The 26,297-nt window shown below is 40.2% G+C and overlaps 3 protein-coding genes and 36 non-coding genes across 39 annotated transcripts; 36 read left to right on the top strand and 3 right to left on the bottom strand.

The window, feature by feature from the left end:
• Window positions 1–723: 723 nt before the first annotated feature.
• LOC111608866 (tripartite motif-containing protein 16-like) lies at window positions 724–3,116 on the bottom strand. Its single transcript, XM_023335334.1, has one exon. It carries the CDS (start codon window positions 3,086–3,088, stop codon window positions 1,427–1,429), a length of 1,662 nt encoding a protein of 553 aa, XP_023191102.1. The 5' UTR covers window positions 3,089–3,116; the 3' UTR covers window positions 724–1,426.
• A 3,334-nt stretch (window positions 3,117–6,450) lies between these two features.
• LOC102230256 (double-stranded RNA-specific editase B2) lies at window positions 6,451–13,522 on the bottom strand. The gene is made up of 8 exons (XM_023335244.1): window positions 13,471–13,522; window positions 12,553–12,660; window positions 11,544–11,712; window positions 10,531–10,691; window positions 10,086–10,245; window positions 9,825–10,006; window positions 8,865–9,046; window positions 6,451–6,931 (listed from the first exon to the last, which is right to left on the bottom strand). The coding sequence occupies exons 1-8, from the start codon at window positions 13,520–13,522 to the stop codon at window positions 6,755–6,757; spliced, it is 1,191 nt and encodes a 396-aa protein (XP_023191012.1). The 3' UTR covers window positions 6,451–6,754.
• A 25-nt stretch (window positions 13,523–13,547) lies between these two features.
• On the bottom strand, window positions 13,548–17,326 carry LOC111608853 (double-stranded RNA-specific editase B2-like). The gene is made up of 4 exons (XM_023335246.1): window positions 17,308–17,326; window positions 17,094–17,180; window positions 16,103–16,974; window positions 13,548–13,574 (listed from the first exon to the last, which is right to left on the bottom strand). The coding sequence occupies exons 1-4, from the start codon at window positions 17,324–17,326 to the stop codon at window positions 13,548–13,550; spliced, it is 1,005 nt and encodes a 334-aa protein (XP_023191014.1).
• A 637-nt stretch (window positions 17,327–17,963) lies between these two features.
• On the top strand, window positions 17,964–18,045 carry trnas-aga. The gene has a single exon. It is a non-coding gene; the product is annotated as a tRNA-Ser (tRNA).
• Window positions 18,046–18,201: 156 nt separating this feature from the next.
• On the top strand, window positions 18,202–18,282 carry trnas-aga. The gene has a single exon. It is a non-coding gene; the product is annotated as a tRNA-Ser (tRNA).
• A 151-nt stretch (window positions 18,283–18,433) lies between these two features.
• Window positions 18,434–18,515, top strand: trnas-aga. The gene has a single exon. It is a non-coding gene; the product is annotated as a tRNA-Ser (tRNA).
• Window positions 18,516–18,655: 140 nt separating this feature from the next.
• On the top strand, window positions 18,656–18,736 carry trnas-aga. Its single transcript has one exon. It is a non-coding gene; the product is annotated as a tRNA-Ser (tRNA).
• Window positions 18,737–18,889: 153 nt separating this feature from the next.
• trnas-aga lies at window positions 18,890–18,970 on the top strand. The gene has a single exon. It is a non-coding gene; the product is annotated as a tRNA-Ser (tRNA).
• A 152-nt stretch (window positions 18,971–19,122) lies between these two features.
• Window positions 19,123–19,204, top strand: trnas-aga. The gene has a single exon. It is a non-coding gene; the product is annotated as a tRNA-Ser (tRNA).
• A 152-nt stretch (window positions 19,205–19,356) lies between these two features.
• Window positions 19,357–19,438, top strand: trnas-uga. Its single transcript has one exon. It is a non-coding gene; the product is annotated as a tRNA-Ser (tRNA).
• Window positions 19,439–19,594: 156 nt separating this feature from the next.
• Window positions 19,595–19,675, top strand: trnas-aga. Its single transcript has one exon. It is a non-coding gene; the product is annotated as a tRNA-Ser (tRNA).
• A 152-nt stretch (window positions 19,676–19,827) lies between these two features.
• On the top strand, window positions 19,828–19,909 carry trnas-uga. The gene has a single exon. It is a non-coding gene; the product is annotated as a tRNA-Ser (tRNA).
• A 139-nt stretch (window positions 19,910–20,048) lies between these two features.
• Window positions 20,049–20,131, top strand: trnas-aga. Its single transcript has one exon. It is a non-coding gene; the product is annotated as a tRNA-Ser (tRNA).
• Window positions 20,132–20,270: 139 nt separating this feature from the next.
• trnas-uga lies at window positions 20,271–20,352 on the top strand. The gene has a single exon. It is a non-coding gene; the product is annotated as a tRNA-Ser (tRNA).
• Window positions 20,353–20,503: 151 nt separating this feature from the next.
• On the top strand, window positions 20,504–20,585 carry trnas-uga. Its single transcript has one exon. It is a non-coding gene; the product is annotated as a tRNA-Ser (tRNA).
• A 152-nt stretch (window positions 20,586–20,737) lies between these two features.
• trnas-cga lies at window positions 20,738–20,818 on the top strand. The gene has a single exon. It is a non-coding gene; the product is annotated as a tRNA-Ser (tRNA).
• A 139-nt stretch (window positions 20,819–20,957) lies between these two features.
• On the top strand, window positions 20,958–21,039 carry trnas-uga. Its single transcript has one exon. It is a non-coding gene; the product is annotated as a tRNA-Ser (tRNA).
• Window positions 21,040–21,191: 152 nt separating this feature from the next.
• trnas-uga lies at window positions 21,192–21,273 on the top strand. Its single transcript has one exon. It is a non-coding gene; the product is annotated as a tRNA-Ser (tRNA).
• A 155-nt stretch (window positions 21,274–21,428) lies between these two features.
• On the top strand, window positions 21,429–21,510 carry trnas-aga. The gene has a single exon. It is a non-coding gene; the product is annotated as a tRNA-Ser (tRNA).
• Window positions 21,511–21,649: 139 nt separating this feature from the next.
• On the top strand, window positions 21,650–21,730 carry trnas-aga. The gene has a single exon. It is a non-coding gene; the product is annotated as a tRNA-Ser (tRNA).
• A 151-nt stretch (window positions 21,731–21,881) lies between these two features.
• On the top strand, window positions 21,882–21,962 carry trnas-aga. The gene has a single exon. It is a non-coding gene; the product is annotated as a tRNA-Ser (tRNA).
• Window positions 21,963–22,113: 151 nt separating this feature from the next.
• Window positions 22,114–22,194, top strand: trnas-aga. The gene has a single exon. It is a non-coding gene; the product is annotated as a tRNA-Ser (tRNA).
• A 220-nt stretch (window positions 22,195–22,414) lies between these two features.
• trnas-uga lies at window positions 22,415–22,496 on the top strand. Its single transcript has one exon. It is a non-coding gene; the product is annotated as a tRNA-Ser (tRNA).
• Window positions 22,497–22,635: 139 nt separating this feature from the next.
• On the top strand, window positions 22,636–22,717 carry trnas-aga. The gene has a single exon. It is a non-coding gene; the product is annotated as a tRNA-Ser (tRNA).
• Window positions 22,718–22,868: 151 nt separating this feature from the next.
• On the top strand, window positions 22,869–22,949 carry trnas-aga. The gene has a single exon. It is a non-coding gene; the product is annotated as a tRNA-Ser (tRNA).
• Window positions 22,950–23,101: 152 nt separating this feature from the next.
• trnas-aga lies at window positions 23,102–23,183 on the top strand. Its single transcript has one exon. It is a non-coding gene; the product is annotated as a tRNA-Ser (tRNA).
• A 151-nt stretch (window positions 23,184–23,334) lies between these two features.
• On the top strand, window positions 23,335–23,415 carry trnas-cga. Its single transcript has one exon. It is a non-coding gene; the product is annotated as a tRNA-Ser (tRNA).
• A 139-nt stretch (window positions 23,416–23,554) lies between these two features.
• On the top strand, window positions 23,555–23,636 carry trnas-uga. The gene has a single exon. It is a non-coding gene; the product is annotated as a tRNA-Ser (tRNA).
• A 152-nt stretch (window positions 23,637–23,788) lies between these two features.
• trnas-uga lies at window positions 23,789–23,870 on the top strand. The gene has a single exon. It is a non-coding gene; the product is annotated as a tRNA-Ser (tRNA).
• A 155-nt stretch (window positions 23,871–24,025) lies between these two features.
• trnas-cga lies at window positions 24,026–24,107 on the top strand. Its single transcript has one exon. It is a non-coding gene; the product is annotated as a tRNA-Ser (tRNA).
• Window positions 24,108–24,246: 139 nt separating this feature from the next.
• On the top strand, window positions 24,247–24,328 carry trnas-aga. Its single transcript has one exon. It is a non-coding gene; the product is annotated as a tRNA-Ser (tRNA).
• Window positions 24,329–24,479: 151 nt separating this feature from the next.
• trnas-aga lies at window positions 24,480–24,561 on the top strand. The gene has a single exon. It is a non-coding gene; the product is annotated as a tRNA-Ser (tRNA).
• A 153-nt stretch (window positions 24,562–24,714) lies between these two features.
• On the top strand, window positions 24,715–24,795 carry trnas-aga. The gene has a single exon. It is a non-coding gene; the product is annotated as a tRNA-Ser (tRNA).
• Window positions 24,796–25,015: 220 nt separating this feature from the next.
• On the top strand, window positions 25,016–25,096 carry trnas-aga. Its single transcript has one exon. It is a non-coding gene; the product is annotated as a tRNA-Ser (tRNA).
• A 152-nt stretch (window positions 25,097–25,248) lies between these two features.
• On the top strand, window positions 25,249–25,330 carry trnas-uga. Its single transcript has one exon. It is a non-coding gene; the product is annotated as a tRNA-Ser (tRNA).
• Window positions 25,331–25,481: 151 nt separating this feature from the next.
• trnas-cga lies at window positions 25,482–25,562 on the top strand. Its single transcript has one exon. It is a non-coding gene; the product is annotated as a tRNA-Ser (tRNA).
• A 139-nt stretch (window positions 25,563–25,701) lies between these two features.
• On the top strand, window positions 25,702–25,783 carry trnas-uga. Its single transcript has one exon. It is a non-coding gene; the product is annotated as a tRNA-Ser (tRNA).
• A 161-nt stretch (window positions 25,784–25,944) lies between these two features.
• On the top strand, window positions 25,945–26,026 carry trnas-uga. The gene has a single exon. It is a non-coding gene; the product is annotated as a tRNA-Ser (tRNA).
• Window positions 26,027–26,181: 155 nt separating this feature from the next.
• trnas-aga lies at window positions 26,182–26,262 on the top strand. Its single transcript has one exon. It is a non-coding gene; the product is annotated as a tRNA-Ser (tRNA).
• The last annotated feature ends 35 nt before the right edge of the window (window positions 26,263–26,297 follow it).

The following is a 26,297-nucleotide window of genomic DNA, read 5'->3' on the forward strand; positions in this document are numbered from 1 at the left end:
TCAGTGCTTGTTTCTGAGTCTTACTATCCTCATATGTGTTACATTCTAATAATACTTGTGGGGACGTGAGTCAGTGTTTATTTCCACCTTTAATTCTTCAAGGATATCTGTCACTTGTTTTTTGAACTAATGTTTCTACAGCTGTACTACATTTACCTAGCTTTAAAGCTACATTAAAATATTATTCATATTGCACATATCTTAGAACAGACACAGAAAGGCAAATTTTAATTTATGTTGTTTTATTTTGGTAGAAATGATAATGTCACTTTGTAATGAGTCAAAAATAATTTCTGGATTTGTGTTTAGACCTCTTCTTTACTCTATATGTAAGACTGCAAATGTTCTCCCTCTGAGAAATGTTTTTATTAATAATTTGGTATAAAGACAATTAATTCAAAATGGCCAGACTTAATTTTACTATTTAAAACATTATGCTGTATTATGGCAAACCATGTTACTGTATTTTTACAATGAAGCTTTGTCAACCAGAGCTATTGATAATTTCTTATAAGTTTCTTTATAGTGCCTATCAGCTCTGCTGAAGCTATTTTATTGCACTTTATCTCTTTGTTTTATGTTTGATTTTGTCTTTATATATTTTTTGATATTTGATATAAATCCATATAACTGCTTCATCACAATTCCTCATGTTGGACAATTTTTTTGTATTTCCTTGAAATACTGACTTGATGTTCATTTTATGACAAAGACAGATGGCTGATGAAGATTTTATTATCAATCCAAATAAAAAACAACTTTTAAATTTGACTTTATATTTATAGACACAAAACATAACCACAGAAATAATTAATTCGGAATTGTATTTACAGTGATTAAAACACATATTCCTTCCCTATAACTAATGATAATAAATCGATATTAAACAACCCTATATTCAATGCCATGTAAAACCGCAATCGTCCTGTAGGGGGCAACATCCCATCACTAACAGAGCTAACCAGTGAAGACATGTGACAGCTTCCCCCCCTGAAGTTTCTCCTTTAAAAAATCAACAAGACATGAAATCAGCTTAGATCCCCAGAGACTATATTGTCTCATGTCTGTCAGGACTCAACAAAATATATCAAAACAAAATTTTAATCAAAAAACATTTTTCACTTTTTCAATCAGAGGAATAATTTGTCATTTTATTACTGAGTTCACAGTTTTTGCCACTAAAAGCAACAAGGAGTGAAAGATAGCAAATAGTCTTGTGTTAATCAGCTGTTTTAGAGATGTATGTAGAAAAAATAACAAATTCAACAGAACCAAATTCAAAGACATCAGGTTTGAAGACACACAAGTCCTGATAATCTCTGACTATTGATGTCTGATTAGTTTAGACACAAAACAAAAACAATCAAGAAAATCTGTTAGAGAATTAAAAATCTGCTTGAAACTCACAGAATTTTTTGGATTCTGTCTATTTGGGTTCACAGAGCTCTGCATAACATGCAAAACCAATCCAGAGCCCAGCATGTAGCGGCTCTGTGAATGTGGTCTGGACTCTGTGGATCAGAGTCATGGTGTCAGAGACGCTGTAGAAGGACAGAATACCTGCTCTGTGATCCAGGAACACTCCAAGTCTGGAGGAACGAGGACCTGAGATGGATTTCCAAATGTTGTTGTGACCAAATTTAAAATTGTGTAAACAACAATCTAATGCCCATGATTTGTCATTAGCTCCAAATAAACTTTTATTACTTCTTCCTGCTCTGATCATACTGTTGTAAGCGACTGCTACATAAATTCTCCCTTTCCTCTCCACCTCCCAGTAACAACATCCAGTCAGACTTTCTCTACTCAGGACCTGTCGCCATTGAGTGAATCTTTCTGGGTGACTAGAAAGAAACTGAGGTTCACCCATCCTTTTCACCTTTCTGTCCCCTTGTGATAGTACCAGCCATGAATTTGCAGTGTTTGGATCTAGTGTGAGGTCACATGAAAGTCTTAAAAATCCAGCTCTGCTTTTTGGTTCTCGTTCTGACAGTGAAACATCCACCTCAGTGAGACTCAGTGAGCTTCCTCTCCATGGGTCTCTCAGAATGTCCTGTAGTTCAACTTGGAGCTCTGACACAGATGCTATGACATCCTCAAAGTATCTTAGAGGATGAATATTGATGCTGGATGAGTTTGTAGACTCACTAAATACTGAAACGGAACTGTAACCGCTGAGAAACCGATTGTGATCCTCTATCTTTGAGAGCTGCTTCAGCTCAGCGTCTTTCCTCTTCAGCTCAGTGATTTCCTGCTCCAGCTTCTCCTGAAGATCTTTGACTTGACTCACTTCAGTTTCCTGCTGGGATCTGATCTGCTGCTTCACATCAGAGCTTCTTTTCTGGAGGAGATAGATCAGCTCAATGAAGATCTTCTCACTGTCCTCCACTGCTTTATCAGCAGAGTGATTGATGTCCTCCACCTCCTGTTGAAGCAGCTTCATGTCTTCCTCTCTGTCCTGGATTCTCTGCTTGATGTTTCCTCGTCTCTTCTTCAGCTCTCTCTGTCTCTCAGTCCATTCTACTGAAGCTGACACTGTGTCATGGCCTTGATGCTCATCCATTAAACAGAAGCTACAGATACACTTCTGGTCAGTGCGGCAGAACATCTTCATCACATGATCATGCTTAGAGCAAATGTTCTTCTTGAGGTTCTTGGTGGGCTCCACCAGGTGATGTTGCTTAAATGTGTCTGAATTATAATGAGACTGAAGGTGTTTATCACAGTAAGAGGCCAGACAGACTAAACAGGACTTGATGGCTTTCAGTTTTGTTCCAGTGCAGAAATCACAGGCCACATCTTTAGGTCCAGCATAGCAGTGATCAGCAGGGGTAGCTTGGGGTCCGGTCTTTTTCAGGTCCTCCACTACAGTTGCAAACACAATGTTTTTCTTCAAAGCAGGCCTTGGTGTGAATGTCTCCCGGCACTGAGGGCAGCTATATATTCTCTTCTGATCCTCCACATTCCAGTGTCTTTTAATACAGTTCATACAGTAGCTGTGTCCACAGGGAATAGTCACCGGATCCTTCAGTAGATCCAGGCAGATCGAACAGGAGAAAGTTTCTCGGTCCAGCTTATTCTGCTCCATTTCTGCTCTCAGTCACAGTGACTGTGTGAGTTTGACTTCCAGAAAATGTGCTCTGAGCATTTATTCCTTCAGAAGAATGTAGACTCTCAAGTCTTACACTAATTTGCATAATGGTAACACCCACCTTCAACCGTCAAGTCTAAAGGAAGAATGTGGATAGACTGGAGCAACTGCGAGGAAGTGGTTAAACAGAGACACGTTTTTCAATAATGTTTGTTTTTACCAGACCCACTGACGGTCTTGCCCATTTGAGATGCGACCCCACAGACTACATTAAATAAACAGCAAAATATCATTTGATATTTAAAAGTTAAAGATATGACTGACACTGCATTCTGACCCGTGATTTGGTTGTTCATTCTTTCTTCTCGAGAAAAATTAGTCATTGTTAATGATTTCATTACTATGCATGATATCAACAACAGAAACATGGTTTGACATCTTTCAGTTCAGTTTCTGTGCTCACCACGGTACTGAGACAGCCCGTGTCAAAGTGTTTAATGAGATCCACATAAATGCAAACTGTGAAAGAACCACAGTGATGGTATTGTTGAACCTCAGTTCAGCAAATGAAACTGTCATCCATGACATTATTAAAGTGACTGGAGAGTTGAGTTGTACAGTACTTGATAGGTGTAAGTCTTATCTAAAAGACAGGAATTCTTTGTGTTAGCAGGTAGCTTTTGATCAGAGTGTAAAGATAAGACATGTGGACCTTGGTAAGCTGGGATTGGAGGCACTGAACCTCCAGGTTTCAAAACAAGACCTGAGACTGCTGGATTCGTTTTCTGCCTTGCATTGAACTAAGATAACATTTTGGGATTTCATTGAAATTGACAAACTATGTTGAACAAACTGACTTGACTGACTGATGTTATGGATTCTGTGTTTTCCTCTATCTCTTTTATCTACTGACTCGTACACTGCTGCTGCTAACATAACCACATCACATAAGACTTGTGACAGTCACACATAAAGAAACTGAAACTGATTGACTACCCTTTAGGAAGGAGTGTCAGGATCTGTGTTTTTCTGTGTGTTTATTTTGAGTTTCCTGTGTATCTGTGTCTCCGTGTTGTCCTGTCTCCCTTTGATTAGTCCTGAGGTGTTTCTCGTTCCCTGATTACCTCTTGTGTATTTAGTGTCACCGGTGTCTCTGTGTCTTTGTCGGGTCCTTGTCGATATTTGCCGCTCTTGGCGTTTGTTCGTTCCGTGTGCCCAGTCTGTTTTTCCGTCCCTCGTTTACCGGTTCCTACCGGCGTCGAGCCCTGGCTTCAGCTCAGCCGTGCTGCCCGGCTTTGGGACCGTTTTTGGACTGTGTTTATTTCATGGATTATTATTAAACGCCATATCTCATCTCATCCTGAGCCTGCTGCGTTTTCCTCACCATCATACACCACCATTTCATGACAAGGAGAGGAGAACAATAAATGCTAAACTTGGATACATTTTGTTGTAGAAGTGCACAATAATTTTTATCATATGTATTCTTTAAATTTTACAAAATTAGACTAGTTGCAACTACAACATTGGTCTGAAATCCAAACTTACTTGCCCACCTAATATTTGTGAGGTACAGCTTAGGTTACACAAAGTGGCGAGCCAGCCAGGAGGATTCACTACACCAGAAATATTCAGTGTCCTCACGCACCAAAACCATAACCGTTAAAATTATATATAGTAAAATCACAGTCCAGTATGAACATGTATTTTCAAAAACCAAGGATTGCATTGAAAGATTTCGCCAGTGGCACATTGACAAAATAAACACTTTACAATGCAAAAGACAAAACATTACTTCAAAGAAGTAATGTCTCATCAATTTTTGACTGATTAACCCATTCAATCTTGATTCTTAATCTATTTATCTGTTCCCACATTGATCACTTAATAATTTGGAGTAGCAAAATGGCAAACCGGGAGCATGTTGCCACTCACAAAATGGAATATGTTTTGTTTTGCTTTTTAATCAATTTCCTTTAAGCTTGGAACACCGTAAATAACAATATTAGCTGTTTATGAATGTCATTAACCTGCTGCGGTGGACTATTCTGTTGATAAAAAGCCATGTTTAAAATATTTAGCATTTAGAGCTACCTGTATCTTTAGCTTGAATAAATGTGAGGATTTAGGTTTCTGTATTGTTTTTTGGTTTATCTAGTCCCCGTGGCTGTCTTGCCCTTGATTGTTCCCAGCTGTATTTTGTGTTCCCTGATTACTCTCTGTGTATTTAACCTCACCTGTGTCCCCTGCTCCCTGTCGAATCCTTGTCGTGTGTCTACTGTGGTATCATTGTTCATCGCTGACTTGTTCAAGTGCTACCAGTGCCTGAGTTCCTAGCCTCACTGCTCACCTGTGCTGCCTGGATTTCTGTTCACTCTTTGTGTTCATCATTAAAACTATCACTTTTCATCACAGCCTGTGTTCAACTGTGTCCATCCTCACCACAAAGCCTACAACTCATGACAATAAAACTTTTCTAAATGGAGAAAGCGCATGTCACATAATTAAATATGACCTTTTTATCAAGCCTATCAGTACAACTATCAGTAGTGTTGTATTGATAGCTTATTTATAGGCTACCAATACAACAGTGTAGCAATAGTCTATGCCACAGGTGTCAAACTCCAGTCCTCAAGGGCCGCTGTCCTGCAGTTTTTAGATGTGCCACAGGTACAAAACACTGAAATGAAATGGCTTAATTACCTCCTCTTTGTGTAGATCAGTTCTCCAGAGCCTTGCTAATGACCTAATTATTCTATTCAGGTGTGGTGCAGCAGAGGCACATCTAAAAGTTGCAGGACACCGGCCCTTGAGGACTGGAGTTTGACACCCCTGGTCTATGCTATCGATACACTGTTGATAGCAGAGGCTCTGTGCCCTGTTTGTACCCAAGGACAGGCAAGCTTGTGTTACCACACTGTTGATGATCAAATTGGTATCAGCTGTGCTGCCTGGCCCGTGGCCAGACTTGGTGAAGCTGGGTTTCTCAGGTCTGGAACAACCATCAGCTATTATGCTTCTCCCTCAGTGTGGTTTCAACAGCAGCCTCGGAGAACCTGTAGTTATAAGGTTCTTTCTGCAGAATTCGGAGCAAACCATGATCAAGGTATATTCCTTTGATCGAACAGTGCAATACAGTCGCCTGCATAGTTTTGATGTCCAAAGGTCCTGCAGTTCCAGAAACAACCTCGCTCCGCCAGCGAAGAAAGAGGTTTGCACACGGTCTCTCCTATGTTACCCTCCTGGGTGGCACACAGACAAACAGCTCAGGACTGAGATTCAATTTAAGACTGAGGAACTCTAAGGATCAAAATAAAAATATAAACACTGATTCATCCAAAACAACTTTTAATGGACTGATGGATACATCCTATTTATCTAAGACTTTTCACACAGGAGAATCTGTATAAGACCATGACTCAACATTTTCATCAAGACAACAGATCAGGATTGTTTTCCAGAGACATTGTTCAGTTTGTTAAAACAAAGCTGGAAAACTTCACCTTCACTAAAGTAACATCCACTGAAGGCAAGTCCAGCTTTTTTCTTTGACTTAATCTATTTCTAACTCTTTGCAGATTATAACACAATACTTGTTTGTATGTCCACGTCAGACTTCTCAGAACCTTATTTTTTCTACATAGTAAGACTTTACTGCATGGTTTACACATTAACACTAACGTAACCAACTTTCTGAGATTTCCTGGGCCACAAACCAAGACCCACATCCTGCAGAGCGTTGCTAAACTGCTGCATTGCCTTCTGGTAGCGCCCAGCACCCATCTTGGATGCCTGATAAGTCGCTGTGGTGGCACCAGGACCCGAAACAGGAGTGTTTAGCTGTAAAAGAAGAAAAAGTAGCTTACTGAGGACCTTTAATATTACTGAGTAACTGAGAAGTTCACTGTCCTTATAAATTTGAAGAGAGACATCTAGTCAGTCATGTTGTGCCCTTGAATGTTGACAGTGGCAGCATTAGAACGTCTTCGGGTTTGAAGATGGCAGATTCTGCTGTTCAACTGATCATCCCAAAAGGTAAGGAAAGTATTTTAAGACAAAATATATTTTGTATTTTCATTTAATGATGGCTTCCCAGGCCATATTAAAATAGGTAAGAGGCTTTAACCTGGCTCTTGAATTGGAAGAGACGGCTTATATCTTCTTGAAGAAATAAAGTATAGATGGCTAATCATGAGCTTCTCTGAGTCGGACAAGTTCTAGTCTGTACTTTTCTTGTCTGCAGATCTTACAGACAAGTATTTGAACCTACTTAGACAATTTTACTGAGCTTAACAACAACAATCCAGAAAAGCTTCTTAGGGGCGATAATGGTGGTGGATCATACTTTATCCTTGCATGTAATTTTAACTGAAAGCAAGAGCTCTCTCCTCACTTTATTCCTTCAAAAAGAGCTTAGTTGTTATTTTTCTTTTTCTGTTCTGTTATTATTCTTTGAGCACCCTCTGATCGAGGGTTTTATTGTAACTTCCAGTGCTCTTGACTCAACCAACTCAATCACAAATTTTAACTAAAATTTACAAGAGGTAAAGGAATCTTCAAGAGTTGAAGAGAAGAGTCTGGAAGAGTCTGAAACTCTTCTCTGATTTGGCAATCAGCCTTCACTGATTGCCAAAGCAGCAAAATGCCTGAAGGTATCACTTCCAGGAACAAACAAACCTGTTCATAAATTACCTACTGATGCATGAAATCTTGAGAGATCTTGTGCAACGCACCTGTAACTACCAGAGAAAACAGCTGTTTTCCCAGAAGTAACAGGCTGTCAGGAGTCTAACTTCTTCTTTTATGCAACTCAAGATAAGTTTCTTTGTAAAGCACATTTCAGCAACATGGCAGTTTACATGGTAGAATAAATCTAACATTAAATGCTGCTTCTCCTTTCCCCCAATGCTGCTGAATTTCTCCACTGTGAGACTGTAACGAACCTTTCTATTTCTGACTTTTCTACTAAAAATCGTCAGCTGAGAGACAGGGTTGATTAGACACTAATTTCCTCCATAAAATCAGGACTTGTTACTGAAAACTATGTCTTTCAGTTCTTCCTTTCCCACGTTTATGAAAAAATATATAAAGTTTTAGGAAGTAAGAAGCAACATTTTAATGATTCAGTAGTTTATGCTGTTTGTTTGGGTTTACAGAACTCTGAATTAGATTTTAACCCAACCAGATGTGAGTGTTGTCTGTAACTTAGAAGATACCTGCTCTGTGACCCAGGTGCACTCTGACCCTGAAGGTTGAGATAATGTTGTGGCCAAGTTTAAAACTATTTTAGTGACAATCTTTTTTGTTTTTATGACCAAATTTACAATCAATTCCACTTCCGGCTTTGCTGACACTGTTGAACGTGACTGTGTGACTCTCAGGATGTCGTGTATTTTCTCTCTTTGACCTCTGACACAGCTGCTGCTGTCAGTTACTGTCAATGCGGGACTTTCTACTAATCAACAAACTGATCTCTGTCCAACGAGTCACAAAGAATGCAACCAGTCGGGTCCTGTAGTCACGAAATGCTTTTCAACTCTCACCTTTTATTTGTCAATCTGAACAATAAGAAACAAGGAAACGCTTTTAAACACCGGATGCTCCACATTTTAGAAAGAGCTAAGACAGAAACTTGAAACTTTATTAATTTTTTTTATTCTCAGACTGAAGAGTTCATAATTACTAAGTAATTCACTATTTGTTTTATTTAGTCTTTATCTTGAGCATCAGATAAATGTTCATTCAGTGAAACTGCAGTAGTTTCTGTTATCACCTTGTTTTCCAGCCTCAGCCAGCAGCTGAACAGGAAGCGTCTGCATATTCGTGACGCCCTCCCTGAATCTTTGCTCCTCCCTGTAAAGCTGCTGATCTCCTCCAGAGTTTGTTCACCGAAACTCCAGTTCACACAAACATCGCCTGCTCTTCCAGCTGGGCAGACCTCTCTGCTGCTCAAACCTTCAAGACAGAAGAAAAAATATTACGTCACAGTTCTTTTGAAAATTTAAGAAACCAAAGGAAATAGTCACACACTTTTCATGCTGTAATGTTTTTTATGTGAAACATATATGGCTCATAAGATGGGTTACTGGAGATGATTTTTTTTAAAAAAGAGATGCATAATTTTTATTTATTTGTTTGTTTTTGTATTCCATAAGATTCCTATTTAATTTGATCTCAGGTCTAAGAAAATATTGCTCCTTTGGATGAGAAAATGTGAAATTACGACTTTCTATCTCTTAAATGTGATGTTAAATCTCATATTTATGACTTTATGAGTTTCCATCTCATTGTAAGTTGAATTTATGACTTCTTGTTGGGCTTTTATTTTTTAATTTATGGCAGAAATGGGTTTCCATATTTAAATTCACATTGAAACACAAACGTTTTGGCTTCATATACTTGCTTTTACATTTATGTGTGTGGCTGTCTTGTAGCATTACAATGGTGTTGCAGTTCTATTGCCGAAACTTGTCACGGTTCCAGAACGTGTCATTTTTAGGGAATTACCCTCACAAAAAAATCCCAAGAAATTCACATGCGGTCTAATCTCCTTCCAACGAATCACAAAGAATGCAACCTGTTGGGTCCTGTAGTCATGAGATGCTTTTTAACTTTCTCCTTTTATCTCTCAATCTGAACTATAAGTAACAAGGTAACAAATTCACATGTAGTGGAAACATGTGAATGTTTAATTTCAGTTGTAAAAATGGCCGTTGGTTTCAGGTGAACCTACAGCCGAGGAGCAGCTGCTGTCGTCTGTAGAGGGACGGCAGGTGCTTGACCCGAGCCAGACGGCGGGTCACGGCTCTGCCCAGGTGACCCGTGTGGCTCAGCCTGCCCACTGTCAGGCTGTGCAGGTAAATCGGCTCCACCAGTTGAGAAAGGAGCGCCCCCTGGAGGCCAGCCACACTCCATCTATCAAAACAGTTTTTATTTTATTTTACTGGACATTTAGGTCCAATATAATATTGAAATACACAATGAATATAATTACTTTGCAATTTTGTCTGTGCAGGACATGCTGGCCATGCAGACATGTTGACCCAGTGACACTCCGGTCCATTTCTGATTGGTTCTGGTTGAGACGAGAGGCAGAGTCCCCTCGCCACCATTCACCTTCATCCTGAGGTGGCAGCGAAACCTCCTGCTGGGATCTGACAGAGAAGAAAACCAGTTCAGACCAAAATGGTCTCATCCACTGCTAACATTTCTTCTATGTTCTCCTCACTTAAAGGAAAACTGCAAACAGCTGAAACACTGACTAGAAACCCACCTGTTTAGATTTGCTCTTGAACCATAATAAATGAAACCAACATGATGACTTTGTATTCTTGTGTTTTTATCATGTGAAGCACTTTGGACTGCCTTGTTGCTGAAATGTTCTAGACAAATAAACTCGACTTATTCCTTTTCTTAATGGGTTTTATGGGATTTCTCACATGCGGGTGCGGTTTCGTACGGGCAGTTGAGTCGAGCGTCTCCACACGGCGACAAGCTGACGTACATGTGGAATCGGATTCCCTCCTGCAGTCGGAAACGGTGAGTCGAGTCTTTATCTGGAACGAATATCGACGGGTCCTGCCCCTCCGTTCGCTGCTCACTTCAGGGACAAAATACTAAAAGATATTTTATTCTTTTACGTTTTACAGCCTAAAACCAAATTTAAGTGGTGAAAGATTAGACCTGTGTAGAGCTGCTGGAACATATATGATGTGTGTTGATGAATTTTATGATGCACTCAACAAAATGTTATGTTTGTTTCTCAAATTGGTGACTGTGTGATGCTTTTATTTCTATTTTTATGATCTAAAGCACTTTGAACTGCCTTGTTGCAGAAATGTGCTACACAAATGTGCTACACTGATTTTTGGTAAAATAGGTAAGGTAATTTTTATATACTGTATATATAACATTCTCAGCAACAAGGCATTTCAAAGTGATTTGCATGAGCTAGAAGGAAATACAAACAAAACAGTACACCAAAGGAAAGAGCAAAAAGAGAAAAAATAACAAAAAAGTAGCCATAAAACTAAATGTTGATTCTCCATGTTTGATTCTGTGAAGTAAATGGTGCTAAATGTTGATCTAAAGTATAAAAACTAAATGTTCCTGTTCTGGAAGTAGTTTTGGTGGATCCTAAGTTTGTTCTAATTCCTGTTCTGGGTTTCTGAGTAATTATTAGCACTCCATAATTTATAAGATAGAAGTAGTTTCTCTGGAAAAACTAATACGAGTTTCTCTGCATAATAATCTAAAGCATTATGTTGGTCTGTGTAATCCACAATTTCTAAAAGTAGTAAAATAAACTAGACAGACAAGGCAAGAAATTAATTCAAATAATACAGATTTGCTAAAATTTTTATCATATTAACTTTTTTGATGCTCAAATCCAAACCTTTGATCAACTCCATGTTTGATAAAGTTGAGCTGACAGGAAGAAAACAGATTTTACCAAAGCAGCAGCTCCAGCTGAGAGTAGAAGAACCGAACCAGCGCCCGTCTGCTGAGAACCTCGGCGTGGCAATCTCTCAGAGTCCATCCGTCTTCATTCAGTCTGTCCAAGTCCAAACACTTTGTCCCCGTGGCCAGAGACACAACCTGGGCTGATCCGAGGTCAAATCCTGAGAATAAAAGAGGAAAATGAGATAAAAACGGGGGTGAATATGCAGGTGATGGGCTGACAGAGTGTTAAATTTGACAGGAAGGTGGACTGAGCTAAACTCTGGATGAAAAACTGTCAGATGCTACAAAACACATGACTGGGGAAGATGGGCAAAACTTTTTATAATGGGCCAGTCAAAGTCCAGGCCTACTTACAAAAGATCTGTGGAAAAACTTGAAAACTGATGTTCACTGATGCTCTGCATCCAATCTGACTGACCGTAAGTTTAGATCTCTTTCTGTGAAGCTGGCGCCGATATAAATACTCGTCATTTAAAGATTTGTATTAGCAAAAATATAATGACAAAGAACTCTATTTAGGTGGGAAGATGGAAAGTATTACGTCTTCAGTTGTTTTGTAATATTAATGGCAATCATTTTAAATACTTAAATACCTAATCTGTCTTAAAATTTCATTTGGCAGATTTGAAGTGAGTCACAGTTGAAAACCATGAATTGAAAGATGATAATGTCAGAAAAAAAGTAAACTGCTGTAGAAAAACAGAAATGATCAAAGGTTAGAGAGGCAAAGAAAAACCAAAACTGATAAAATCAGACGAAAAAGAGCAACTGCAGATGAGTTTTTGACACGTAGAGCATCTGACGACACCTAGAGGACAGAGCAACCTACTGCAAAAGAAAAAAACAAAATCCAAATACTGAGAATCAAAGGGAAACATGGAAGCCAAGACAACCTGCAGCTAAAAGCTAAAGATAAATTTTGAAAAATTATTCTGTTAATTTAATGTGAGAGCTTCTGCAGGATCAGGTTTCAGATTCCTGGGTTTGTTTTCTCTCACCTCGGGTCATTACGATGCCGGCCAGCACCTTGTAACGGCCGTGAGAGGAAGAGGAGCAGCCGTCACTGAGCTGCGAGTATTTCTCTCTCACTAGGCGGTAGATTGATTCTGCAAAAAACTGCAGAAGAAGAAATGTTACAGCTGACAGAAGAGCATGCACAAAAAACATGTTCTTGTCTTCTTGAGGTCAAATATGTATTTATTATAATCCGACCACCGGAATCTCTGTAAATTGAGAAACTTATCAAACTTTATTTATTATCTTTTAATGATGCCTGCCTCATTTTGGAAACACAAAAATAATGTTAGATCTGAATGTACCAGTGGTGTGAATACTTAAAGCTTTAACTGTACACTTTTAACAAAATACGTAAGAGAAGCAACTGAGGCTGCCAATAAATCTGGGAAGGGTTGAAAGGTCATTTCTAAATAATTTGCCATTCATCGTTTTACGGGGAAAAAGTTCATTCATAAACTGAAAACGTTTGTGCAAAAACACTAAATCTTACCAAGTATTTTATTTAGTTTCTAGATATCTTATTACATTCTAAATAAGAGAAAATTAACTCATACATAACTTTTGAGAAAGAAACAGGAGCTTGTCTTAAGGCAGTAATTCCTTAATGTTTATAAAAAAAAGTGCTCAAGACATTTTTTGCTATTATAAGTGTAATAATCTACCAGTGAAACATTTTTCATCTTGATTAAGGAATTATTGACTATATCTTTTTGAAAAGCTGTTAGTGAGTTTCTCCTATTCCAAGTTTACTAAGCTATTTGCAGAAGAAACTAAACCAAACATACTTGGTAAGATTTGGTATTTTTGCAGTGTGATTATAAATAAAACAATATTTTCTCTGATTCTCAGTGTTTTCTGTCAGATAAACAATTATCTGATGATCATTTTGCCCTTCACACCATCTTCCTGCTCCACAGGCGTCTCCTTGGTCTGCTGCTGCTGCTGCTCCATCCCTAATGCGCTGCAGTAACGTTCATCAATGCGTCACGCTGCCTGACGGACACTGAAGCAGGGAATAAACAGACTCAGGACGCTCTGACAAAGCTTGCAGCTTTTTTAAGTTTTCTGATTTACACCATTAAATTTAGACCGCTTTATCTCTTTCAGCCTGTAATAAACTTTCTATATATTTTTGATTTCAAGTATTAGATCTGTACAGACACAGGATATTTTAAAATCACTACTGAAGACTCACTTTTATCAACTGGCTTTATACATGTTACAGTTGTTTGTTTGTTCCTGTTGTTTTATTGCTTTTTTAATTTTTTTTAGATTTGGTTGTGCCACTGTTATGTATTTTTCTTGTTTGCATTTATTTTGTGAAGCACTTTGTGCAGTTCGAGCCGTTGGAAATGAGCAATATAAATAAATTTGATGGTGTGCAAAAGACTCACATTAACATGTTATGCAACATGTAACTAGTTACATTTACTCAATTACATTAACCTGAATAACTTTTATGAAAAACGTACTTTTAGGAGTATTTATACCATGCTATACTTTTTACTTTTACTTGAGTAACTTTATTATAAAATATTGCTACTTTTACTTGAGCAAAATTTCTGGATTTTCTACCCACTGAATGAAAATCAAACACGTTTTAACCAAAGATTCAGCAGACCTAAACACACACCTGCAGTTTCTGTTAAAGTTTCATAAGATTTCTGTTGATTTGGAAAAATTTTATTTTGCCTGATTTTGTAATTTGTTGATACTTAATATCTGAATTATTGTAAACCTGAATTTCCACTTAACTTTATATTTTGGTCCATCTGATGATGTAATTTTAAAATACTGAATAACTGAGAAGTTGATCGATTACTCAGTACTTGAGTAGACTTTTGTACCAAATATTTTTTTACTCTGATTTGAGTAATTTCTTGGATAACTACTCTTTACTTTTACTGGAGTAAAGATATGTTGAAGTCTTGCTGCTCTTGCTTGAGGACAGTTTTTACACCCACCTCTGCATCACACCAGTTATGAACATGAATTTTCACGAACGTCGTCATGAAGTGTCATTTGTTTCTTTCAATGCAACTTTGCATTAAAAGTGTGCTTAATCTTCCATAAGACACTTAGTGAAAACTGACTCTTTCATGTTTATGTCAGTGTTATGCACGCTCCTTCAAACAAACGGTTACCAATTTCACATTGACTTTTGACATTGTTTTGCACATTTGAGCCACATCCCACCTCAGCCTCTGGGAATCAACATGAGAATAGGGACATTTCGGCTCATAATGAAGCTGTTTAGATGCTGCAGAGGAGCAGACATGACACCGTCCACCATCCTCAGGGCCAGACTGAGGATGGCGTGCCATGCACCTCAGACTCATCTAACTGGACAGTTTAGGAAAGTGGAAAACGTTGAAGAGACGAAGGTCAAACTCACATCAGGGCATGAAGTTGATTCTGTGCTTCAAGGTGAGTAAAATGTGTCTGTAATGCTTTACACTGCAAAAACACAAAATCTGAACCAAGTATTTTTGTCTATCTTACTAAACCTGACATAAGATAAAACGAACTTACATGTAACTTTTCATCAACATGTAGGAGCTTTTTTTTAAAGTCAGTGAAATCTTAATATTGAGGAAAAAGTTCTAGTTCCTTTGGCAGATTATTTAACTTATAGCAAGATATTTTCCCCATGTTATAAATGAAATAATCTTCCAATGGAACTAATAGTTTTTCTTCAATTTAACAATTATTTTCTGTAATTGTAAGTTAGTTTTGTCTTATTTCTACTGTACTAAGATATTTGCACTAGAAACTAGACCAAAAATACTTGGTAAGATTTTGTGTTTTTGCAGTGTAGCAGGGCTTCATCAAAATTTCATATTCTTCACGGTTGTTTATAAAGTCTGAGAAACATTTAATGTCTTTTTAAATCACCCTGAGGTTGCTTCTACAACCTTACTACTTTTAATTGTTTTTTAAGAAATTAATCTTTGGAATTTCATAAACCATATTTTAAACAAAAACACCCAAACCCAAATAAATGCAAATAGGAAATAAAGAAGTTGCTATTTCAATTTATGGATGCAAACTCGGCTAAAAATCCACCTGTTTGGAATTGTATTTGAAACCTAATCAATTACAAATTTATTGATGGAACTTGACTTAATGTTGTGTTTTGATTATTGATTCTATGCTGCTTTGTGTTTCTGTGTTTGATATGATGTAAAGCGCTTTGAAATGCCTTGCTGCTGAAATGTGCTATACAAATAAAATTTGATTGTTTGATTGATAAATTGATCTTTAATCTTGAGCAAAATAAAACACAGCACCGAATAGAATAAATGGTAAACTCACCAATCAGCTGTCATGATTGGGGACAACTGATCCCCAAGAGGTTTCCAGAGGACAACCTATTTTTGTCCTCTTGCAAAAATAGGTTGAAATTCCTAAATTTATGTTTTTAACTGTCTGTATAAACATACTCTGGCTCCTTCCTGGTGACAGATTAGATTTATTAACAAATACTTTGCGTTTTACTAGCAAAAGAAACCTAAATTCAGATGTGTCTACCTGAGGTAGCTGACATTCGGTCCTGCCTCCAGGCAGGGTGATCAGTTTCCTCTCTGGCTTCAGGTTTATGCTGTAAAGAGCCTGAAGGGCTGCAGCCGCCGCCTGAATCTTGGCCTGATTTTTACTGTGAGCGCAACCTTCAAACACCTTCCCTTCCAGTCTGACCACCATGATGAAGTTCCTCACTGGCGTACCGTGGACTCTCTCCACCTGACACAGGTATCTGAGTCCCGGTCGCAGCTCGTTGAGCATCGCCACCGGATTCAGCTGCCCTTTTGGACTTGCTGAGGAAACTAAGTCCAGGGTGAAATTACGAGTTTTTCTGTTCTTGTTGACGTTGGGAAACATTTCCGTCTTTGTCGTCTTGTTGTGCAAGAAATTACAGTTTTCAAGCAGCGACGGTTCGAACTCTGCTAGGAAAGAATCTGCAGTGAAATCAAAGTTCTCCATGACGGTGTGAGTCTGAGAGAAGTTCGGGAACTGGATGAAGGACTGCAGAGCCAGCTCAGCTGCTCTCATCTTTGCCTGCTTTTTTGAAGCTCCCTGACCCTCAAAGTGGAAACCGTCAACCTCCACTCCCACAGAGAACACCGGGGCGTGCAGAGGGCCGCTTTTAGACTCGACCTGATACTGCAAGCCGGGTCGTAACTGGTTGAGCTGCACCACTGCGTTCCTCTGAGACTCTGTCCAGGCTGATGTTTTACAACATGGCTGCTTCTGGAAACACCACCGACCTTTCCCAAACAGAAACGATGGATTTCTCTGCTCAAGTTTGGAGGAAACAGCACAAACTGCTGATGGCTGATATCTGCTGAAAAAGTCACGAATCCCAATCACTTCTCTATTCTCTTTCACCTCTAAACTGGTCTCCCCTGTTGTGAAATAAAAACACAGAGCATCAATATATTATTAGGTATTTTTCAGGTTATATTTCAAAAACATTTATCTGTGTAAAATGTGAATTTTCATCTGAGAAAAAGGAAAAACTCACTTGATTTTTCAGCAGCTCTGGCTGGATTTGCAGCAGTTTCACAGAATTTTGAGGGTCTGTTGAGGGTTGATACCAAATCACTCCACCCTGAATCAGAAAAACAAAAACATGACAGTTTTTAAAAGTAAATTTGGATTTTCCCCAGTGAACTGGAGGCATTTATGGCTACACCAGTAATAAATACATTATTTTAAGGCTTATTGTGTATCTTTACCTGTGGCTGCATTAAGCATGAAGGTACTGAACATCTAACTTTAAAAACTTTGCATGAATTAAATTGATTATTTTTTTATTGTTGTCAATCAACATTGTTAAGTCAGGATTTGTACAGAATCTTTCCTCTTGTATCATCATCCTAAATCTTATCTTTCTATTTTACAACTGAGCTAGAGAGAAAAACCCTGCAAACACAACTTCCTTTATAAATCACTAAACCAGTGACCCAATTTGGTCCAGATTAGATTTGTCTCCTGCCCAGACACAGTCTGATATTTCTGCTTGTTGAAGGAAATTATTCTCTGACTCCTGGAAAGAGTTTGTATGACATTGAGGTTATTTGGTTGCTGTCCTTTGGTGTGAGAGAGTGCAGGGTTGATTTTCCTGTTAGACTCTGTGTTGTCGATTCATTCAGCAACTTTTAAATGAGCCACTGATCCAAGAAAATGAATCAAACTGACTAATCACTTCCTCGGTTGGCTGTGAAGTCCTCCAGAGTCCTGTTACTGATCTCATGATTTCACTCAGATGTGTTGATGCAGAGATGCATCTCAAAGTTTCAGGCTTGAAGTTGAAGACTGTTTGGCTTAATTTTCCCAGTTTAATTCGCCACACATTCATATTTTGTTCCTTGACTACATTACTTAACACCCAGCTGTGATGGCCGAGGGGTTAAGGCGTTGGATTAGAAATCCAATGGGGTTTCCCCACATAGGTTCGAATCCTGCTCACAGCGATTTTAGACTACAGGTTCCAACACACCTGAATTTATTTAACAATTAATGAATTGAGAGCATCTCAGATCTCTTGGTGTAGTTCAAAGTTGCCTTCATTTCGCCAGTGACTTATCACATTCATCTATTGCTCCTAATATTACCTATTAGAATATCCAGCTGTGATGGCCAAGTGGTTAAGGCGTTGGATTAGAAATCCAATGGGGTTTCCCGCTCAGGTTCGAGTCCTGCTCACAGCGATTTTAGACTCCAGGATCCACCACACCTGATGCTGTTGATCAGATTAATGAGAGCATCTGAGATCTCCTGGTTTAGTTCAAGATTGTGTTTATTACTCCAATGACTTTTTACATCCATCTTTTGCTCCTTGGTTATATAATAGAATATCCAGCTGTGATGGCCGAGTGGTTATGGCGTTGGATTAGAAATCCAATGGGGTTTCCCCGCGTAGGCCCGAATCCTGCTCACAGCGATTTTAGACTCCAGGGTCCACCATATCTGAGCTATTTGTCTGGTTGATGAAAAGCTGCAGAAAAACCTTTTTTTTATTTCAGATTTCAGGTTCAGTAATACGTTCACTTGTTGCTCCTTGATTACATGTCAAGGCATCCAGCTGTGATGGCCGAGCGGTTAAGGCGTTGGAATAGAAATCCAATGGGGTTTCCCGCGGAGGTTCGAATCCTGCTCACAGCGATTTTAGAATACAGGGTCCAACACACCTGAATTTATTTAGCTACTAATCAAGGGAGAGCATCCAACAGCTCTGAAGATCTCCTGATTTTGTTTCTTACTTCAGTGACCTTTTACATCCATGTTCTGATCGTTCGCTCCATTTCACAATAGCCAGCTGTGATGGCCGAGCGGTTAAGGCGTTGGATTAGAAATCCAATGGGGTTTCCCGCGTAGGTTCGAATCCTGCTCACAGCGAGTTTAGACTCCAGGGTCCGCCACACCTGAAGCTGTTGATCAGATTAAGGGAGAGCATCTGAGATCTCCTGGTTTAGTTCAAGATTCTGTTTATTACTCCAATGACTTGTTACATCCATCTTTTGCTCCTGGGTTACATGACAGAATATGCAGCTGTGATGGCCGAGTGGTTAAGGCGTTGGATTAGAAATCCAATGGGGTTTCCCCGCGTAGGTTCAAATCCTGCTCACAGCGATTTTAGACTACAGGGTCCAACAAACTTGATGCTGTTTAACAGATCGAGGGAGAGCATCTGAGATCTCCTCATGTAGTTTAGATTTGTCTTTAATACTTCAGTGACTGTTCACATCCACATTCTGATCGTTCACTACATATGGCAATATCCAGCTGTGATGGCCGAGCGGTTAAGGCGTTGGATTTGAAATCCAATGGGGTTTCCCCGCGCAGGTTCAAATCCTGTTCACAGCGATTTTAGACTTCAGGTTCCAACACACCTGAATTTTTTTAACAATTAATGAATTGAGAGCATCTCAGATCTCTTGGTGTAGTTCAAAGTTGCCTTCATTTCGCCAGTGACTTATCACATTCATATTTTGCTCCTAATATTACCTATTAGAATATCCAGCTGTGATGGCTGAGTGGTTAAGTTGTCGGATTAGAAATCCAATGGGGTTTCCCGCTCAGGTTCGAATCCTGCTCACAGCGATTTTAGACTCCAGGGTCCGCCACACCTGAAGCTGTTGATCAGATTAAGGGAGAGCATCTGAGATCTCCTGGTTTAGTTCAAGATTGTGTTTATTACTCCAATGACTTGTTACATCCATCTTTTGCTCCTGGGTTACATGATGGAATATGCAGCTGTGATGGCCGAGTGGTTAAGGCGTTAGATTTGAAATGCAATGGGGTTTCCCCACGTAGGTTCCAATCCTGCTCACAGAGATTTTAGACTTCAGGGTCCACCATATCGGAGCTATTTGTTTGGTTGATGAAAAGCTGCAGAAAAACCATGGTTTATTTCAGATTTCAGGTCCAGTAGTATGTTCACTTGTTGCTCCCTGATTACATGTCAAGGCATCCAGCTGTGATGTCCGAGTGGTTAAGGCGTTGGATTAGAAATCCAAAGGGGGTTTCCCCGCGTAGGCTCGAATCCTGCTCACAGCGATTTTAGACTCCAGGGTCCACCATATCTGAGCTATTTGTCTGGCTGATGAAAAGCTGCAGAAAAACCATGGTTTATTTCAGATTTCAGGTTCAGTAGTACGTTCACTTGTTGCTTCTTGATTACATGTCAAGGCATCCAGCTGTGATGGCCGAGAGGTTAAGGCGTTGGATTTGAAATCCAATGGGGTTTCCCCGCGCAGGTTCAAATCCTGTTCACAGCGATTTTAGACTACAGGTTCCACCACACCTGATGCTGTTGATCAGATTAATGAGAGCATCTGAGATCTCCTGGTTTAGTTCAAGATTCTGTTTATTACTCCAATGACTTGTTACATCCATCTTTTGCTCCTGGGTTACATGATGGAATATGCAGCTGTGATGGCCGAGTTGTTAAGGCGTTAGATTTGAAATCCAATGGGGTTTCCCCACGTAGGTTCAAATCCTGCTCACAGCGATTTTTATACAACAAGTTCCAACACACCTGAAGCTGTTAACAGATAAAGGGAGAGTATCTGAGATCTCCCGATTCAGGTCAAATTTGTTTTTAATATGTCACTGACTTGTTACATCCACGTTCTGATCGTTGGCAACATTTGGCAATGTCTTGCTGTGATGGCCGAGAGGTTAAGGCGTTGGATTCGAAATCCAATGGGGTTTCCCGCGTAGGTCCGAATCCTGCTTACAGCGATTTTAGACTCCAGGGTCCACCATATCTGAACTATTTGTTTGGTTGATGAAAAGCTGCAGAAAAACCTTTTTTTATTTCAGATTTCAGGTTCAGTAATACGTTCACTTGTTGCTCCTTGATTACATGTCAAGGCATCCAGCTGTGATGGCCGAGAGGTTAAGGCGTTGGATTTGAAATCCAATGGGGTTTCCCCGCGTAGGTTCGAATCCTGCTCACAGCGATTTTAGACTACAGGGTCCAACAAACTTGATGCTGTTTAACAGATCGAGGGAGAGCATCTGAGATCTCCTCATGTAGTTTAGATTTGTCTTTAATACTTCAGTGACTGTTCACATCCACATTCTGATCGTTCGCTACATATGACAATATACAGCTGTGATGGCCGAGCGGTTAAGGCGTTGGATTTGAAATCCAATGGGGTTTCCCCGCGCAGGTTCAAATCCTGTTCACAGCGATTTTAGATTTCAGGTCCCAACACACCTGAATTTTTTTAACAATTAATGAATTGAGAGCATCTCAGATCTCTTGGTGTAGTTCAAAGTTGCCTTCATTTCGCCAGTGACTTTTTACATCCATCTTTTGCTCCTTGGTTATATAATAGAATATCCAGCTGTGATGGCCGAGTGGTTAAGGCGTTGGATTAGAAATCCAATGGGGTTTCCCCGCGTAGGCCCGAATCCTGCTCACAGCGATTTTAGACTCCAGGGTCCACCATATCTGAGCTATTTGTCTGGCTGATGAAAAGCTGCAGAAAAACCATGGTTTATTTCAAATTTCAGGTTCAGTAGTACGTTCACTTGTTGCTTCTTGATTACATGTCAAGGCATCCAGCTGTGATGGCCGAGCGGTTAAGGCGTTGGATTAGAAATCCAATGGGGTTTCCCGCGTAGATTCAGATCCTGCTCACAGTGATTTTATACAACAAGTTCCAACACACCTGAAGCTGTTAACAGATAAAGGGAGAGTATCTGAGATCTCCCGATTCAGGTCAAATTTGTTTTTATTATGTCACTGACTTGTTACATCCACGTTCTGATCGTTGGCAACATTTGGCAATATCCAGCTGTGATGGCCGAGTGGTTAAGGCGTTGGATTAGAAATCCAATGGGGTTTCCCGCTCAGGTTCGAGTCCTGCTCACAGCGATTTTAGACTCCAGGGTCCACCACACCTGATGCTGTTGATCAGATTAATGAGAGCATCTGAGATCTCCTCGTTTAGTTCAAGATTCTGTTTATTACTCCAATGACTTGTTACATCCATCTTTTGCTCCTGAGTTACATGATGGAATATGCAGCTGTAATGGCCGAGTGGTTAAGGCGTTGGATTAGAAATCCAATGGGGTTTCCTGCGTAGGTTCGAATCCTGCTCACAGCGATTTTAGACTCCAGGGTCCACCATATCTGATCCAATGGCCCCGCGCAGGTTCGAGTCCTGCTCACAGCGATTTTAGACGCCAGGGTCCACCACACCTGATGCTGTTGATCAGATTAATGAGAGCATCTGAGATCTCCTGGTTTAGTTCAAGATTCTGTTTATTACTCCAATGACTTGTTACATCCATCTTTTGCTCCTGGGTTACATGATGGAATATGCAGCTGTGATGGCCGAGTGGTTAAGGCGTTAGATTTGAAATCCAAATGGGTTTCCCCACGTAGGTTCCAATCCTGCTCACAGAGATTTTAGACTCCAGGGTCCACCATATCTGAGCAATCTGTCTGGCTGATGAAAAGCTGCAGAAAAACCATGGTTTATTTCAGATTTCAGGTTCAGTAGTACGTTCACTTGTTGCTTCTTGATTACATGTCAAGGCATCCAGCTGTGATGGCCGAGCGGTTAAGGCGTTGGATTAGAAATCCAATGGGGTTTCCCCGCGTAGGTTCAAATCCTACTCACAGCGATTTTATACAACAAGTACCAACACACCTGAAGCTGTTAACAGAGAAAGGGAGAGTATCTGAGATCTCCCGATTCAGGTCAAATTTGTTTTTATTACGTCACTGACTTGTTACATCCACGTTCTGATCGTTGGCAACATTTGGCAATATCCAGCTGTGATGGCCGAGTGGTTAAGGCGTTGGATTAGAAATCCAATGGGGTTTCCCGCGTAGGTTCGAATCCTGCTCACAGGGAGTTTAGACTCCAGGGTCCACCACACCTGAAGCTGTTGATCAGATTAAAGGAGAGCATCTGAGATCTTGTGGTTTAGTTCAAGATTGCCTTTATTATTCCAATGACTTGTTACATCCATCTTTTCCTCCTTGGTTGCATAATAGAAGATCCGGCTGTGATGGCCGAGTGGTTAAGGCGTTAGATTAGAAATCCAATGGTGTTTCCCCACGTAGGTTCAAAGCCTAATCACAGCCATTTTATACAACAAGTTCCAACACACCTGAAGCTGTTAACAGATAAAGGGAGAGTATCTGAGATCTCCCGATTCAGGTCAAATTTGTTTTTATTATGTCACTGACTTGTTACATCCACGTTCTGATCGTTGGCAACATTTGGCAATGTCTTGCTGTGATGGCCGAGAGGTTAAGGCGTTGGATTCGAAATCCAATGGGGTTTCCCGCGTAGGTCCGAATCCTGCTTACAGCGATTTTAGACTCCAGGGTCCACCATATCTGAACTATTTGTTTGGTTGATGAAAAGCTGCAGAAAAACCTTTTTTTATTTCAGATTTCAGGTTCAGTAATACGTTCACTTGTTGCTCCTTGATTACATGTCAAGGCATCCAGCTGTGATGGCCGAGAGGTTAAGGCGTTGGATTTGAAATCCAATGGGGTTTCCCCGCGTAGGTTCGAATCCTGCTCACAGCGATTTTAGACTACAGGGTCCAACAAACTTGATGCTGTTTAACAGATCGAGGGAGAGCATCTGAGATCTCCTCATGTAGTTTAGATTTGTCTTTAATACTTCAGTGACTGTTCACATCCACATTCTGATCGTTCGCTACATATGACAATATACAGCTGTGATGGCCGAGCGGTTAAGGCGTTGGATTTGAAATCCAATGGGGTTTCCCCGCGCAGGTTCAAATCCTGTTCACAGCGATTTTAGATTTCAGGTTCCAACACACCTGAATTTTTTTAACAATTAATGAATTGAGAGCATCTCAGATCTCTTGGTGTAGTTCAAAGTTGCCTTCATTTCGCCAGTGACTTTTTACATCCATCTTTTGCTCCTTGGTTATATAATAGAATATCCAGCTGTGATGGCCGAGAGGTTAAGGCGTTGGATTCGAAATCCAATGGGGTTTCCCCACGTAGGTTCCAATCCTGCTCACAGCGATTTTAGACTCCAGGGTCCACCATATCTGAGCTATTTGTCTGGCTGATGAAAAGCTGCAGAAAAACCATGGTTTATTTCAGATTTCAGGTTCAGTAGTACGTTCACTTGTTGCTTCTTGATTACATGTCAAGGCATCCAGCTGTGATGGCCGAGCGGTTAAGGCGTTGGATTAGAAATCCAATGGGGTTTCCCCGCGTAGGTTCAAATCCTACTCACAGCGATTTTATACAACAAGTACCAACACACCTGAAGCTGTTAACAGAGAAAGGGAGAGTATCTGAGATCTCCCGATTCAGGTCAAATTTGTTTTTATTACGTCACTGACTTGTTACATCCACGTTCTGATCGTTGGCAATATTTGGCAATATCCAGCTGTGATGGCCGAGTGGTTAAGGCGTTGGATTAGAAATCCAATGGGGTATTCTCGTGTAGGTTCGAATCCTGCTCACAGCGATTTTAGACTACAGGGTCCAACACACCTGAATTTATTTAGCTACTAATCAAGGGAGAGCATCCAACAGCTCTGAAGATCTCCTGATTGTGTCTCTTACTTCAGTGACCTTTTACATCCATGTTCTGATCGTTCGCTCCATTTCACAATATCCTGCTGTGATGGCCGAGCGGTTAAGGCGTTGGATTAGAAATCCAATGGGGTTTCCCGCGTAGGTTCGAATCCTGCTCACAGCGATTTTAGACTCCAGGGTCCACCATATCTGATCCAATGGCCCCGCGCAGGTTCGAGTCCTGCTCACAGCGATTTTAGACTCCAGGGTCCACCACACCTGATGCTGTTGATCATATTAATGAGAGCATCTGAGATCTCCTGGTTTAGTTCAAGATACTGTTTATTACTCCAATGACTTGTTACATCCATCTTTTGCTCCTGGGTTACATGATGGAATATGCAGCTGTGATGGCCGAGTGGTTAAGGCGTTGGATTAGAAATCCAATGGGGTTTCCCGCGTAGGTTCGAATCCTGCTCACAGGGAGTTTAGACTCCAGGGTCCACCACACCTGAAGCTGTTGATCAGATTAAGGGAGAGCATCTGAGATCTTGTGGTTTAGTTCAAGATTGCCTTTATTATTCCAATGACTTGTTACATCCATCTTTTCCTCCTTGGTTGCATAATAGAAGATCCAGCTGTGATGGCCGAGTGGTTAAGTCGTTAGATTTGAAATCCAATGGGGTTTCCCCACGTAGGTTCAAATCCTAATCACAGCCATTTTATACAACAAGTTCCAACACACCTGAAGCTGTTAACAGATAAAGGGAGAGTATCTGAGATCTCCCGATTCAGGTCAAATTTGTTTTTATTATGTCACTGACTTGTTACATCCACGTTCTGATCGTTGGCAACATTTGGCAATGTCTTGCTGTGATGGCCGAGAGGTTAAGGCGTTGGATTCGAAATCCAATGGGGTTTCCCGCGTAGGTTCGAATCCTGCTTACAGCGATTTTAGACTCCAGGGTCCACCATATCTGAACTATTTGTTTGGTTGATGAAAAGCTGCAGAAAAACCTTTTTTTATTTCAGATTTCAGGTTCAGTAGTACGTTCACTTGTTGCTCCTTGATTACATGTCAAGGCATCCAGCTGTGATGGCCGAGAGGTTAAGGCGTTGGATTTGAAATCCAATGGGGTTTCCCCGCGTAGGTTCGAATCCTGCTCACAGCGATTTTAGACTACAGGGTCCAACAAACCCAACAAACGTGATGCTGTTTAACAGATCGAGGGAGAGCATCTGAGATCTCCTCATGTAGTTTAGATTTGTCTTTAATACTTCAGTGACTGTTCACATCCACATTCTGATCGTTCGCTACATATGACAATATACAGCTGTGATGGCCGAGCGGTTAAGGCGTTGGATTTGAAATCCAATGGGGTTTCCCCGCGCAGGTTCAAATCCTGCTCACAGCGATTTTAGACTTCAGGTTCCAACACACCTGAATTTTTTTAACAATTAATGAATTGAGAGCATCTCAGATCTCTTGGTGTAGTTCAAAGTTGCCTTCATTTCGCCAGTGACTTTTTACATCCATCTTTTGCTCCTTGGTTATATAATTGTATATCCAGCTGTGATGGCCGAGTGGTTAAGGCGTTGGATTAGAAATCCAATGGGGTTTCCCGCTCAGGTTCAAATCCTGCTCACAGCGATTTTATACAACAAGTTCCAACACACCTGAAGCTG

This window comes from Xiphophorus maculatus, chromosome 6 (genome assembly GCF_002775205.1).
Source record: "Xiphophorus maculatus strain JP 163 A chromosome 6, X_maculatus-5.0-male, whole genome shotgun sequence".
Lineage (NCBI taxonomy): Eukaryota > Metazoa > Chordata > Actinopteri > Cyprinodontiformes > Poeciliidae > Xiphophorus > Xiphophorus maculatus.

Excerpts from the sequence above, each read along its gene's own strand:
- LOC111608853 (XM_023335246.1), bottom strand. Across the intron at positions 16,975-17,093 it reads CAGAGCTGCTGAAAAATCAA|GGGAGACCAGTTTAGAGGTG; the intron begins GTGAGTTTTTCC and ends ATTTCACAACAG. Across the intron at positions 13,575-16,102 it reads CCGAATGTCAGCTACCTCAG|TGTCCGTCAGGCAGCGTGAC; the intron begins GTAGACACATCT and ends TCCCTGCTTCAG.
- LOC102230256 (XM_023335244.1), bottom strand. The coding sequence starts at position 13,522 with ATGGAGCAGCAGCAGCAGCAGACCAAGGAGACGCCTGTGGAGCAGGAA. Across the intron at positions 9,047-9,824 it reads ACAGCAGCTGCTCCTCGGCT|GTTTGAGCAGCAGAGAGGTC; the intron begins GTAGGTTCACCT and ends TCTGTCTTGAAG. Across the intron at positions 6,932-8,864 it reads GGCTGAGGCTGGAAAACAAG|CTAAACACTCCTGTTTCGGG; the intron begins GTGATAACAGAA and ends CTTCTTTTACAG.
- LOC111608866 (XM_023335334.1), bottom strand. The coding sequence starts at position 3,088 with ATGGAGCAGAATAAGCTGGACCGAGAAACTTTCTCCTGTTCGATCTGC.